A 14,926-nucleotide genomic window follows, 5' to 3' on the forward strand; every position below is an offset into this window, starting at 1 on the left:
GAATAGAAAAGTGTATTTATGAGGAAGGAGCCCAAGAAGGAGGAGCAGTGGGGTATGGACTTCATTAAGGGCAGGGGAAAGTGCACCATAAGGACAACTATAGGTGGAGACAAACAAAAAGGGTTAAATGGTCACTCTTCAAAGGCACATTACTTTGTACTTTGTGCTGAGCATTTTTGTGTGTGTTACCAATTAATAGAAGTTCTCCATACTACATTTCCCCATAAGACATAGGAATTCATATATGCATAATACCTGGATGTTTAGCAGAAGGCCCTCAATGCAGATACCATTCTTAACACAGAAGTGTGCACTTTCCTACCCACATTTAGGACACATAAAATAAGAAGTGTCCCTTTATTGTCAACATAGAAATGGCTATTGGTGCAAAATGACTACTGTTAAGCTACCCAATGCATGACAATTCAGAGCTGCTGAGTCCGTTGAAAAGCTCTATATATTTGAATCTTGTCTTCCTGTCTGGTTGTGTATTTGTATCCTGCCTCCCTGTGAGATATCTTACCACAAAATAAATAGATTCTGAAAGAGAAAACAAAATATAACAATACTCAAACTGTCAAACAATTTCAAAAGCATATATAATGTAGAATCCATTAGATCCAATTTCCTGCTCAATGAAGGATCTCCAGCTAGAGCTTCTTGTTGAAAATAGAAATCTCACCACATCTCTAGGCAATTAGTTTCACTGCCAAACAGCTCTCATTGCCAAGAGATCCCTTCTAATGCTCAAATGAAATCAATCCTTCTGTAATTCAAAGCCACTAGATTCGTTTCTACCTTCAGAGGCATCAGAGAACAAGTCTCTTGTATCTATATCCATACTCTGTGACTGTCCTTGTATTTAAAGAGTGCAGTCATGCCACCCCTTAGTCTATTCAGCAAGGAAATCATGCCCAGCTCTTTCAACCTCTCATATATTTGTTCTCTACACCTGTTGTCATTGTTGCTGCCCTTCTCTGAAACTCCTACAACATGTTCTTAAATTGAGGTGCTTAGAACAGAATACATTCTGCACATGAAGCTTAACTAGTGCAGACTATGATAGGATCATTCTATCTATCTATCTATCTATCTATCTATCTATCTATCTGATAGAGATAGATATATATTTTCAATCCCCCCCCCCCACATATACACACACACATGTATATATGTTCAAACCACAGAGTTGTTCTATGGCTGCAAAACCTTCCCTTTTGGGTGAGGATGGTGCTATTTTGGTTACAAGAAGTAGGTACTGTGGGCACAGAACAGATACTCAGTGAGAATAGGTGCTGTTTGGTAGTTTTTCAAACTGATCCATCAATTAGATTCCCAAAGAAAAAACGGAGAAAGACATAAAAACTTGTAACAGTAAAGACTTTGGCACCTCTGAGCAAAGGCAGAAATATTATGTTTTCAGCATAATATAGCCTGTAAACTAAGTCAATTACCAGGTGTTTTGGTAATATCCCTCAAGAGTTCAAAAAGCAAATCCAAAGTGGGAGGTTGATGCTGACGAGGGCAGTTGGATATAGCAGTTGTCAGCTCTTCCAGCAGAATAATCCAGACATTGATAAGGCCTAGGAAGACAAAACCTCGTGTCAAAAAAAAATTGTATTACAGTAGGCGCTTTCTAATTTTTTTCTATATTTCCAGTTCTTTTCTAGTAAAGACCAGTGGTTCTGATATTACTGAAATTGCAAATCCACGCTAGGTTTGGCTTTAAGTGAACTATCCAAGATGATGGGCCTTTTTAGGGACTAGCACTCAGGAACCTGAAAACTTCCTTTACAGCTCTCAAGCCTGGAATGAATTCATTATTCAAATGACTTTGGAGCCATCATCCACCACTACAGTTCAATCTGTTGCATTAATGGCTGTAAGTTCTCTCAGTACTGCTTGGCTGATCACTCAGTCCTTTCTTTTTGGCTTTCAGTAAAGACTGACTAAGATACTCAACAGATGCAGATTTTGTAGGAGAAAATGCAGATTCAATTTCTGATGACTAAACTGGCCTTCCTATGTTCTCTTTTCACTCTAATCTAAAACTCAGATGTCAAGCTAATTCACTGCTCTCATCAAGTTTCTACATTATCTTCCTATGGTTTTCTTTGGCTTTGATCTAACAGAGTAGTTAAAGGTTAGCCCTTTAAAAGTTAGAAACCCCCCACTCAGTTATTTGGTGGTGGGAGGAGGAGAGACACAGTCTCACCTTCTCCTCCCAAAGTGCTGTTCAGTAGGATTTAAATGTATTTTTTTAAACAGACAGTTCCAAGTTCATGCTGCTTGGCTAGGTTGATGATCAGCATGGAATTTCTACTTGCACCTGTCAGCATGTAATGTTATATAAGATGAAAATTGCTTATAGCTTAAACTATTCAAAAATGCATGGTTTAAAATATAGAGATGTACAGTATTGGTAGAGTGTCACGTTTGGAGGTTCCTATGCTGGCTGGATGAAGGAGTGATAAGAAAGGAATGTGCTTCTTGCAGTGTACCGAGATGTGAGTGGACACGATTGAAGGTTGTCTTGTATATTTGTGTAAATAAAAGATAATGTGCAGCTTTCAATGAAAGCTTAATTAAGGAGTCTGGTGTCTTTACCAGTTCATGCCTTCAAGTAGAAACTTGGAAGGTCAAAGCAGTTGGGATAAGGAAGGTGATTTATCTCAATTTACCAACAGCATCTCTAATACATATGTAGATGGGAATGAAAAGAAATGGACATATATATGGCCATCTACTGGACCAAGGCAATATATTCATAGTGCAATCAGATAAATAAATATCATAAAGAAACTTCAAGAGACTAAACATTTGCACAGACACTGAGACTTGTTTTAAAACTTTGTTATCTTGGCTAAGCCACAGAAATACTGCCATATAAAGTCCATGAATGGAGACTGAAAAGAATAAAGTTGATCAAGGATAGAATTATAATCTATACCAGAAATATTCTTAATTTTGTTTTAGAAAGGAAGTATCCAAAGTTACCCACTATGGCAAGAACACACCTCACATACTCTGGAAGCACAATTCTACATCCCTCTACATTCTTTACCTGCTCTCAAGCAGGACTACTAAATGGTAAGCTACTACCATACTATTATGAATTAGACACATGCACCACTACAATAAGGGTTAAATGAATGCTTAACTGATTTATCTTAGGACACAGGGTGACAATAAATAGCAGAGCCCTTCCCCCAACCTCCAACAGAAGTTGTCAGCAGATTTTTCCATCAAATATACATTCATTTCTGCTTCTGCTGTCTAGGTCTGAATCACATAATTGAGGCGTCCTAAAAGGTCCTCTAGGTTGAGTTCCTTGTTGTTTTTGTTGTTGTTGTGTGCCCTCAAGTTCTTTCCAATGTATGCAACTCCAATTTTCATTCAATATAACCCAATTTTCAGGAGCTGTGATTGTGCAAGTTAATATAGGTTTCTAATGCAGAAATATCCTTCTAAAGCATCTGTAAGAACCATGAAGAATGTAAATGGAGGTGCTTATGCCTTCTTTTTCCTTTGTCATTATTTTAGGACTCTGCACTCTTAAGAAGCAAAGAAGTACAACCAGGCTGAAAATGTTGTTTTACTCTTAAGTTTTGGCTCTTCTGTTCTAGGAAATGTATTTTTATGACATGTAACAGTGATGTCAGATCGCAAACAGTGCTTCCTAGAGCTAAATATATTCTTGTTGAAGGGAAAGAAACAAAACAAAACCACTCATCCTATCTTTGAAGCCATATTCAGGAACTGCTATTAAAGTCTATTGCCTCCATAGTTTACATAGGTCTACATAATGGGTTTGCTTACCTGTGTCATCATCAAACTCAGAAAGGACACACTCAATGCCATCGTCACTGCCTGCAGAGCGTTCTTGTATTTTTTGTGGCAAGTTAGCGAGTTTCCCACTAAGAAAAATTGGCTTCAAAGGCATTTTGTAGATTTTGGCAAGCAACTAAAAAAGGAGCAAAAAGAATACAACTTGGTCTGGGCATATACACTGGCATCTCATCTTACTTGCAAGAGAGTTCCTAGGTTTCGTGTAGAATGTTTGTGCATTCCGGAAAAAAACCTCTAGAATATTTTGAAATTTTAGCTGGTAAAGGCATGTGCTTACAAGGGATGTGCCTGCACTCTTAGGTGAGGCATCAATGCTGTAATCAGAAATGTGGGAGAGAAACCAGGAAAAGGGAGAAGCAATAATGTTCCTGGTTGCTAGAAGAAAGATCCCACCTTATTCCCATAAGTGTATGGCATGTGTTCAAGCATGAGATTCCACATATCTCTCCTTTGGTCATGTTGAGATGTTGTGTACATGTGAAGTCATGTGGTTTACTTGCTAGATGAATGCTGAAGAGGGGTGGCAGATGGATCTGTTGTGGTGAGTGTGGCAAACATGTGCTTGATTTGATCACTTTTCCTGCTGCAGATACCCCATGTTGGTGCTCAATCTCTGAAAGGTTCAATATCAGATGAGTTCCTGTGGATCAAGCGCTGCCCTGATGCTTACTGAATGTATACAAAGCATGGGTTGAAAACTTAGACAGTATCTACAAATGGACAATGTGGTAAACATGCACCTGCTTGGCCATCCCCTCTAAGTACACATTGCCTCTAGAAAACCTGGTTCTCCCATGGCAGAAAATGGAGAAACCAAGTGGGCACTAGCAGCTATCGCTCTGTTTTGTTTCTTCAGTCAAGGGAACAATGTATAACAGTGGGGCTACTGTGTTTGCACACTCCCACTGTCTCTCATCTGGCAGCAGAAAGAACATAGAAATGCATCTGTATTCCTTGTGGCCAGAGAGCGAAAGCCTACGCTGCCAGAACAACAATGCTTTGCTGTGTGTGTCAGCAGAACACTGGGCCTCCATTATGTCAGAAAAAGAAGGAAAGCAAGAGAGAAAGAGTTAGTAGGAGAGAGAGAGAGAGAGAAGCCACAACCTCCTCAGGGATTAACATTACACCTTTTCACAAATGTCTGCTATTCATTAGCTCTCTATTATGGCAAGAGAAAAGAAGGCGGGAAGGAGAGAGAGAAGAAATGGGTAACAATGGGAGCAGAGGGGGGATACAAGTCAAGGATGCACTATGATGCACGGTCCAGGAATCACGGCACTTCCTGTAATGACTTTTCCAAAGGCAGGTGGTCTTTTGTAAAGCTAATGGATATTAAATCACCACTAAAGGGAAAGTCATTTAAAATAAGTCAGAGGATAACCGTATTCAGTGTGTGTGTCCCCTCTTCAGTTTCTATGGGGACTCTAGTAAATGAAACTGGAAAATACAAGAGTAGTGTTTGGCACCTGATAGCAATACCTTTGCTAAATTAAAAGTCCTGGCTTTACAATGTTGCTGGACATGCAACACTTCAAAAGTTACTTTTAAGATTATTGAATATAATATATATGTTGAAGCCATCTGTAACTGAGCAGTGCAAAAATGATCCACGTTATTCCAGTTATGGATACTTTTGCACGTCATCATGCACATTTTTCTTAAAAGAAACTTAGGATGTAGATTGGGGAGGGAATACCCATTTCAACCACATGTCCTAAGAGTTTTGACCACCATTGTAATTATGTAACTATCCCATCATTATATACATTTTCAATAATAGAATCATAGAGTTGGAAGAGATCTCGTGGGCAAAACTAACATCTAACTCACATAGTTTTCATAAGTGAACCTAACAACTTCTTTTAAGTCTAGCATTCATCCCTTGAAACTGCATCTCTGTGTACTTCTCCACACTACAGTGCCATTTCATTTACTGAAGACTAACTTGCAGCTGCTGTTTCATGTGACTCTGATAGGATGGCAATCAACTGAGCCTAAATCATCACAAGTAACAACAACATTTATTCTACACACCTGAGAACAGCGCCTGAGGTAATCGAGAGCAGGAAGGCACAAGTCTGTAGACATGGAACCTGATCCTGATACACAATCGCCAATCTCTTTGCAATCTGCTTCCCCTGGCAGGGGAGAAATACAGCAAAATATACAAAACATAACACTGTGTTGTTTTAAGCAGGGCGGCTAATGTGAGTTGGATTGCATAATGAGAAATCCAGAGAGAATTACTTATTCACAAAACACATGTGTGAGCCATGAGGGTAAAAGGAGAGGGGAGGTGTGGAAAGGCAAAGATATGGAAGCAGAAATCTATAATAACCCTTATTTGTATTCATGGATTACATACTATGGCTGGGAACGGCTGGCAACTTACATTAGTGGGGATAAGAAATGCAACACTTTCTTAATCTTAAAGTTGAATCTTCAGCAATCATTAAAAAAACACATGAAACTGCAGATATTGACAATGCATTAAGAAACAGAGGGTGCCTGGCTCTGCTTACTGCAGAGATTGGGAAGGTGATAATATAAGGCAGGACATTCTCTATAGTAGTACCATGTTTAATGAAAGATGGCACTACACCTATTCTTGCTGTTGCAAGTGTTTCAGTGAGGGCTGGATAATTTTTTTTCTCAAGCATTTGGAGGCTGAGGTATAATGCCATTAGGTGCGGTTCTAGATATTTAGCATGCTATGATTTTATTTTTAATATAAGTATTGTTCTTAAGGATATGATGTTTGTATTATTATTTTATGTTGTTATCCCACCTTTAGAACTGGAAAAAGGGTGCATTACAAAATGCTGGATAAATGAATGGATATTAATCCCTCCATGCTGAGTACCACCGATTGATTTGCAGTGAAATGCAATATCATATTATGTACATTACCCAGTCCTTTGACAAACTTCATAAGGCACATGATGTAGCTGGTGGCTGCATTTGCAAAAACCTGGATGTTGTCCGTATTTAGAAATGCTTCAAAGACATCAAATACAGGGGCCTGGCATTTTCCTGAGGAAACAACAAGTTCATTAATTGATGTAGGTGCACATCAGGCAATCTGGCTAGGATTTCTGGAAAATACAGCATTTTCGGTATTGCTTCACATTAATGTGTAGTTCTATCCACTGTATTTACTCAGAAAAAGGTCCCAATGTTTAGTGGGGTTATTCTCAGGGAGCTGTATGTAGTATATTAATCTCAAGGCAGAATGTCCAGATTTCTGGGTCTTGTGCTGTAATAAAATTAAGTGGTTGACCAGACTCGTAGCCAGGATTTTGATTCCGGGGGGAGGGGGGGTGAGTCTGAGTGAAAGAGGGTCTATCCTAGCAAACCTTTTGTATCGTTACCCCAATACCCCCATGCATATGAGATATATTGAGCATGGTGATCAGATCATGATATGAATAAACATAACAGTTTAAATAATGTACCAGTAAGGCCTTTTCGCAGACCACCATGAGAATTTCAGGCCCCCCTCCCCCCCCCGGCTACATGCCTGTGATTGACCAAACAGAATATTTTCATGCCGAACAGAACTATGCTAGGTCACAGTTAAAGATAGAGGTTAAAAGGTCAGCTTTTCCACACATCGATTTGCTTTTCTCAACAGGTAGGAGATAGCAGATTCACCTCCCACACCATGTCATCAAAATCTGATTTTGACCCTTGAGGAATCCCTTGGAGCATGTTTTCAGGATAAGTGGAACACTCTAGTTAGGCTCTACCTGAGGAACAAAGCACGGATGGACTTTGATTGGCATTGATGCTGGACTTAGTGCAGACACCCGATCAGTGCTCATCATGGTCCCATGGATTTTGTAGGGTTTTTAAAGACAAGGGATATTCAGAGGTATTTTTTGCCAATTCCTTCCACTGATAAAAGTCTATAGCTTCGCACCCATGATGTTGACTTCTGCCCATTGATCCTTATCTGACTGGATCTGGGTCAGTATACAGATTGCCCAGCCACGGATGCCCCTGCTTAGCTTCCAAGATCATGTGTGTTCTGGTGCCTTTATCATGCTAAAAATTGCCAGTTACCTTCCAAAAATTAAGTATTAAAAGGTAACTGGCAATTTGTAACTTAACAATGGCACCAGTTAAAGGCATCAGCAAGCTCTTAAAAAGTAGATTTCTGGTAATCTTTCAAAAATAAGTCATAAAATTCCACAATCCGAAGCAAAAGAATATAATTTAAAACCTTTTACCCATTGAATATTCTCCAACAAGATAATCCTTAACCTCTGATTTGCTGCTACAACGCACAGTTTCTAGTGCGCTGAACAATGGTCTCCAGCCTGACTGGATCCGAGTAGAGCACACTTCCACCAGTTCACCTATCGACGTGACCACCTGATGCAAGCAGAGAACAAAATGGTTTAAAGAAGAAAACAGCTAGCAGAACGAAAATGCTGGGTTTGATAAGTACTTAGAATTAACTGACTCTTGAAAAATAACAGCTAATAAATACTGATGCAAGCAGAGAACAAAATGGTTTAAAGAAGAAAACAGCTAGCAGAACGAAAATGCTGGGTTTGATAAGTACTTAGAATTAACTGACTCTTGAAAAATAACAGCTAATAAATACTGTATCTACTCAAATCTAATGCTCACCTGTTTTGAATAAATTCCCTTCCCAAAATTAGTGCACATTAGATTTGTGTGATATGGTAATCTTAGTGCAGAAAGAAAGCAAAAAGGGAAGCTGCTTCAGGAGCTGTACCTGGAGCATCTCTTTGAGGGACATCATCTCTAATTTAATTGCCACAGCTCAAGGATATGCAATCCTAGGATTTGTAGTTTGGTCAGCCACCAACATTCCTCAGCAGAGAAAGTTCAAGACCTTGCAAGGCTACACGATTTCATATGATTGAGCCAGGGCAGTTAAAGTAGATTCATTCTGCAGCACAAGTTTTATTTTCCATTGCTGAAAACTTTGGTGTTCGAAAACTTTTGTTAGAATGGCATGCAGTCATTGTAATGTGCACCTTTTTGGGATAAATTACAAAGAGTGCACTTTTTGCCATTGCACACTGCATTCGGTAGCAAATACTTTTTTTGGTTTCAGGATTTTGAAAATTGAGGTGCACATTAGATTCGATGGGACATTAGACTCGAGAAAACATGGGTAATTCTTTTTACATCAGTAGTACAATGTTTGGCATAACTGGTAATATTGATTGTGGCTTCAATATGTTGATTTTTTAAGGGTAAGGGAGGGCATCTTAGACTTCTTTAAGTTATCTATTTGGCCTTTTAGAAACCCAAACAAATAAAGGGCAACATGAATAAAAGGCATTCAGCAGAAACTGTGTTGGCCATGCAGCAAAATGCAGAATCCAGAAAACAGTGATTGCTCATTGAATCAACTAAAAAGCACAAAATACATAATGCAAGCTTTTGAAGCTACTCTGCCAGCATGGATATCCCTCCAGACCATCTTAATTGACAACAGAAGTAAGATCTGAGATAAACTGTAGGACTGTGACTTTAATATCATTACTCTTCTTCCCCTGTATGAGTCTAAACATCTTTGCTTGGTAAAGGAGCAAATGAAGCTTCAAAAGTTCGCATGATGCAATTTTGTTGGTCCAGTAAAATACCCTAATCGATACCAAATCCATGCATACTAGAATAACATATTAAAATGGTGCTCCTTATATAAAATATATAAAATGGCAAAATCAAAGTTTGTTTTTTCGAATTTGTTTTTGGAATTATTTTCAAACTATGGATGTTGGAATTCATGGATACAGAATCCATGGATATGGAAGGTCAACTGTACATTGTACAACTGCATATGGAGTAGTTACAGATCTGTAATTCTAACATACAAATATGTAACTGCACATAGGATACCAAACAGCATAAATAAAAATAATACTCCCAACTACATAAACAAATGAGTGCTGTACAGAATCCCCTCTTGTCACTCTCCATTAACATTGTCACCACTAGGCATGTAATAAACATGAATCATTTTGTATTTTAGAAATAAACATGAAGGCAAATCTTCTTTAACAAAACCAAGAACCAACTTGCCTGATCTTGGACATCCTCATCACAAAGTTCCAACTGCATGATGCGCTCAAAGGGGCGGAACAGAGCCTCGTTAAAATGGAAATGGGGAGGCTCATTCCAATCCATCAGAACCTCAGTCAGGATGTCATGGATGAACGAGACAGCCTTCCGAGAAACATGCCTTTCTTTGTGACAGGCAGCCTTCAAGAGAGGAGGAGAACAACCAGGATTTCAAGTGTGTAACAAATACACTTAATAAAAGAAATTGGGAGGAACTGGATAGGGGTAACAGACAGCCTCATGAGGTCTATCCTCAGCCACTACCAAAACATGTTTTTTATATTTTCATTGTATTAGATCACACATTTCTCCTAAAATGAGACCCAATATATAATATCTGTTCTAATTTAATTTCTTATCCCCCGGACCCTTTAATTTTAAAATTCTTTAAAGACAGTATTTACACATTTTGAAATGACTGTAACCCTGAAGTTTATGGAGCAGAGCAGAAAACAAATCAAATTCTGTAAACAAACTGACAGATAAACATTCCTAAAAGAAATAAATAAAACTTGATTTATGAGGATATTTCTGCCAGTCTGTGGTTGTCTCTAGGTTTTTTGGATTTCAATGTACAACAGCACTAAGATGCCCAGTGTTTTAAAATTTTAACCTATTACATTTGGCCCTGCCATAGTTTTTAAATTTCTTGTTTGTTATTGCTTATATGTTTAGTTATATTATTTATACTGTTATTTGCTTGCTTGTTTTGTTGATGTATTGTTGTATTTGACAGGCTTGGCCTCATGTAAGCCGCCCCGAGTCCCTTCGGGGAGATGGTGGCAGGGTATAATTAAGTTTTTATAACAACTATAACAACAACAACAACAACAACAACAACATGCATGACCAACAGTCATTTCAATACTTTAGTAAGTCACCAGCATAGTAAAAGCTGCTTTAAAGTATAATCTTTCATATAGTGTTTCATTCACTTGTACATAGTTTTAAAAGCTTAAGATTATCCTCTGCCACCTGAAATTAGACATATAGTATTTCTTTCCTACCTTCTAGTTAACTGCTTTATATTTTTAAGTGCATGCTTCCATTTGTTTTAATATTCTGAACAATTTAATTCTCCTTTAGTGTTCACCTTTTGCATGCTTTTAATGCATTTCAATTGCTTCAAATTAAAAGTGGCCTTGAACCCCAATTTTTGGGGAAGGGGAGATAAAAATACAGACAACAACAGCAGCAACCACCACCACCCCTCTTTCTCTCACTTCGACCAGATGAGGTGCCACCAGGTTCCAGCAGCGCATGAGATGAAGCAAAGGCCGAGATTTGCTCCTGACAATTCGAAGCATAGCTCCTCCCAGGCGAAACAAGTGGAGGGCACTTTTCCTGTCTTGGGTGGATTTTACTTCTCCTATCAGGGAAGAAAAAGAGCAGAATGACTGTTAATATCAAGCAAAGTTGGATAACTCTGAGAAGGGAACTATTTTTATCTTTGTGCCCCTAGCAAGCCACACCAGCACTGTCTGTAGTTGAGTCTTAACTCACAAATCATCCTTGGCTGTGTGTGTGGAGGGGATGGTTGGGTAGGTTAAAGCAGTTTGGACATGGTTGAGGATGGGAGGAAAATGTAAGCAGATCACATAACTTTGAACTATTTGCATTATGTAAGGTGAAGGTGTTCTGCAGGGTTTAGGGGAGCCTGTAAAAAAAAGGGGGGGGGGGGATTGGAGCACAGGAACCCTACCAGCTTCACTCTCCCTTCCCCATTATAAATAAAATCTGAGTTCTCACTTAATCTTTTTCCCATGTCATACCTTCTTTGTTTTGGAAGCTTACCTGGCATTGCCAACGAGTAATCAACAGTGTCTGTAACGGAGTGAAAGAGCTGGGACTGAGAGGCTTTCTTCAGCTGATACAGGAAACCTCCCAATGCCATCAGATTCAGCTTATCAACCGCATCTTCAAATAGCCTTAAGGTAAGAGGTAAAACATATAATTTTGCCTGATCAAGCCTTGCTTTTAAAATAAGTAGCTAGTAATCACTGTGCAGGAAGGAGGCACCAATGAGATACAACAAACACTCTGGGACAAGCTATATATATATATATATATATATATATATATATATATATATATATAGAGAGAGAGAGAGAGAGAGAGAGAGAGAGAGAGAGAGAGAGCTTGTCCCAGTGTGTGTGTGTATACACATACACACTCCATGTGCAATGATGTATGACCTTGGCCACAAGAATAAAGCTGATACAAACATAAAGCAAAGAAAGCTTAAGAAAAGTTGTGTGTGACCAGATGGAAAAGAAAAGGCCTGATCTGTGCCTATGGGTTTCATGCATCTCAATTCTGTTCTTGTACATCCAATAAAAAAGTTACAGAAAAGAAAATCCTGGGAGGAAAGGCTGTACGTGAAAATAACTCTACATACAGATATCATACAGAGTGCTTATTTCTTATAGTTGCAAAGAAAAAAACTCCAATATATCATCATTTTTGAATACATGTGTTAGAGAAGGAGGGCCTCCATTGAACCTCCCAGTTCTACAATGATCTAAAGAAGTTTCTTCCTAGGTGCAGAGTTTGTGCACATGAGATAGCCACTTTGAGTCTTCTTAGTGGAGAAAAGTGAGGTAATAAGCATAATAATAATACATAGGAATGATTATGAAAGAGGGAGGGGGTTGAATGTACACTTGCTTTTGGACATGTATGAAATTAATCAAGATTGTCGATGTTGCTTTTGAATGCCAACACAGTACAGTAGGATTCCCACTTTCATGGGAGTTGGAGCTGCATGTTCCATAAAAAAGTAGGAAAAGCCCGAATTAAAAAAAAAATCTTCTACTGGACATTGGTCATAGCAATCTACTGGAGGAATCTGAGATTTATAGATATATGTTCTCATTAAGAATCTCTAAGTTCTCTAACACAACTCTATGGTTAATTTCTGGTGCAAGCTGATCACAGACTTACTGATGCAAATGTGTGGAAATTGTAAAGTTGTTGATGCCCATACCTTTCAGCTTGGGTTGAGAGGGTGAGGATGGCCTTAGCAGCACTGCTTCCACCCATCAGGCTCCCTCCACGGAAGTCAAAAGCTCTCCCTTTGCTGCCCTCTTTGATGAGCTCCTGAATGGAAACTGGCTGGATGATGGGAGTGTTCCTCAGACTTGACTCTTCATCTTCAATCAATTCCTGGAAAGAGTCCGTAGGTGGACCATCTCCCTGTGGCCCACTAGAAGACGGCTGTGCCTGTGTAATGGTTACAGGAGCCTGAGATGTGCCATCACTAAAATGGACATGTTCCAGAGTGCTGATGTACTCACAAACTCTGAAAACAAGAACAAAAACAATTGGCAATGAAAAAGAAGGGAGTTCTCCCAGTTTATTCACTGTATAGCTTTGTTGACTTGATACAAAACATGTTTTTTACAGATGCTCTACAGTAATCTTAAAGCTGCTTGAGTAAAAAGCAGGCAGACCAACATTGCGGTGAATAATCCAATTACAAACACTGAACACTAGCATCAGATGTACTTGCAGATAAGAATCGTATTAATGGGGAAAATAATATTTCCTCTACTGCTCTTCCATAGTTTCTTAACCCTCTGTGCATCATTTGCAAGATGTGGATAAAATTGCCAAAGGGAGAAAGGAGTCAAAATTGCTTGTCTGCACACCTAAATCTGCGTTCAATATATGTATATGTGAGTGTGCTCCCATACCCACAACTCTCATCTTGCACACACTCTTCTGTGTGTCTTTTGCTATATTACAATACTGTATTTTCTCAGGTATTTCAAAGGCTGCAGCAGAGTTCTTTCAGACAGTTCAGGTATCTGGCTTTTAAGGTGGATTAGGAGCAGGGAGAAGGAGTCAGATTAGGAGACAGATCATAATTATATTGTTATAGTATAGTATAATTTCTCCTCATATTCTCACCTAGCAGAGAAAGCATTGCAGGAGTTATTTGTTCTTGCTTGTGAGGACAACAAATACAAAAATGTACACCTTTCATGGAATCAACAAAGGCAAAACAAAAGCACTGAATCAGGCAATTTGTAATTAAAAGAATCTACTCAGCTCGTGAAAACAAATTCACTTAGCTCAAACTGAAAATGAACAAGTATTTCTTTCTCCATACCTAAAGACATGTGGCCAGCAATCTTGATTGTGGCTTCCCATCTCCAGTCCCACACTGAGAATGGCATCCATGCACAAAACATGAGCTGTGTGTAGGCAGACACCTTGCACTTTCCCCATCTGCTCCAGTTTTTGCTCCATTTTCTGTTTTACTGTAACATTATAAATATTAGATAGAAAAAAATCTGTTGTTATTGCTCAAGGAATAATCTCAAGACTTCAGTGTTGGCGACAAAATATACACACTTTGAATGTATTTTAACATTTTAAATATGTTGTATTTTTAAATTATTTTAAGGTGAATTTGTTGTTTTGAGGGTAAGGGGGACTCAAGGTGGGCTCGAGGTGGGCAGCAGGGGAATTCAAGGTGGCCATTGTAAGCCACCTTGAGTCCCCCTGCTGGGGTAGAGAAAGGTGGGATATAGATATGGTTAATAATAATAATAATAACAATAATAATCATTATTATTATTGGCACCGAGACTCCCTTTCACCCCTTCCCGTAAAAGGCTGGGCAAGCCCATTAGATTCAGCAGTCTACATGTTCAGTCAAGGTTGTCAAATTATGAGGGTAGAAGTGAAACAACTTGTGGCGTCCTCCACCATTACCAGTTGCAGTTCATTTCTTTACTTGGAAGTTTAGGGATGACACCATCCTGAATGCCCAAGATAGCTGGCTTGGGAACTCTTTGAAATGTGGTCCAAAAAAGCAACTTCCCAAAATTCTGAATAAGTGCATGCACAATTGCTATCCTTGTTTTTTTTATCTGATAGTGCTTTTTCTTCTTTCAATCCTACAAAGGTGTAACTTCTTTGACAAGGACACCATTATTTTCAGTAGTTGTGATGTGTCTTCAAG

The 14,926-nt window shown here is 38.8% G+C and overlaps 1 protein-coding gene across 2 annotated transcripts in view; it reads right to left on the reverse strand.

Moving 5' to 3' along the window:
- ARFGEF3 (ARFGEF family member 3) overlaps nucleotides 1-14,926 on the reverse strand; it is an 83,853-nt gene that overhangs the window by 18,053 nt on the left and 50,874 nt on the right. For both annotated transcript variants that reach the window (XM_060753444.2, XM_060753443.2), the window contains exons 18-27: nucleotides 14,069-14,219; nucleotides 12,941-13,255; nucleotides 11,749-11,882; nucleotides 11,178-11,323; nucleotides 9,916-10,095; nucleotides 8,082-8,226; nucleotides 6,760-6,882; nucleotides 5,884-5,987; nucleotides 3,820-3,964; nucleotides 1,455-1,583 (exon numbers count right to left, since the gene is read on the reverse strand). In XM_060753444.2, the coding sequence (XP_060609427.2) occupies nucleotides 1,455-1,583; nucleotides 3,820-3,964; nucleotides 5,884-5,987; nucleotides 6,760-6,882; nucleotides 8,082-8,226; nucleotides 9,916-10,095; nucleotides 11,178-11,323; nucleotides 11,749-11,882; nucleotides 12,941-13,255; nucleotides 14,069-14,219 (1,572 nt within the window). The remainder of the gene's footprint in view (nucleotides 1-1,454; nucleotides 1,584-3,819; nucleotides 3,965-5,883; nucleotides 5,988-6,759; nucleotides 6,883-8,081; nucleotides 8,227-9,915; nucleotides 10,096-11,177; nucleotides 11,324-11,748; nucleotides 11,883-12,940; nucleotides 13,256-14,068; nucleotides 14,220-14,926) is intronic.

The sequence above is a fragment of the Anolis sagrei genome, chromosome 1 (assembly GCF_037176765.1).
Source record: "Anolis sagrei isolate rAnoSag1 chromosome 1, rAnoSag1.mat, whole genome shotgun sequence".
NCBI lineage: Eukaryota > Metazoa > Chordata > Lepidosauria > Squamata > Dactyloidae > Anolis > Anolis sagrei.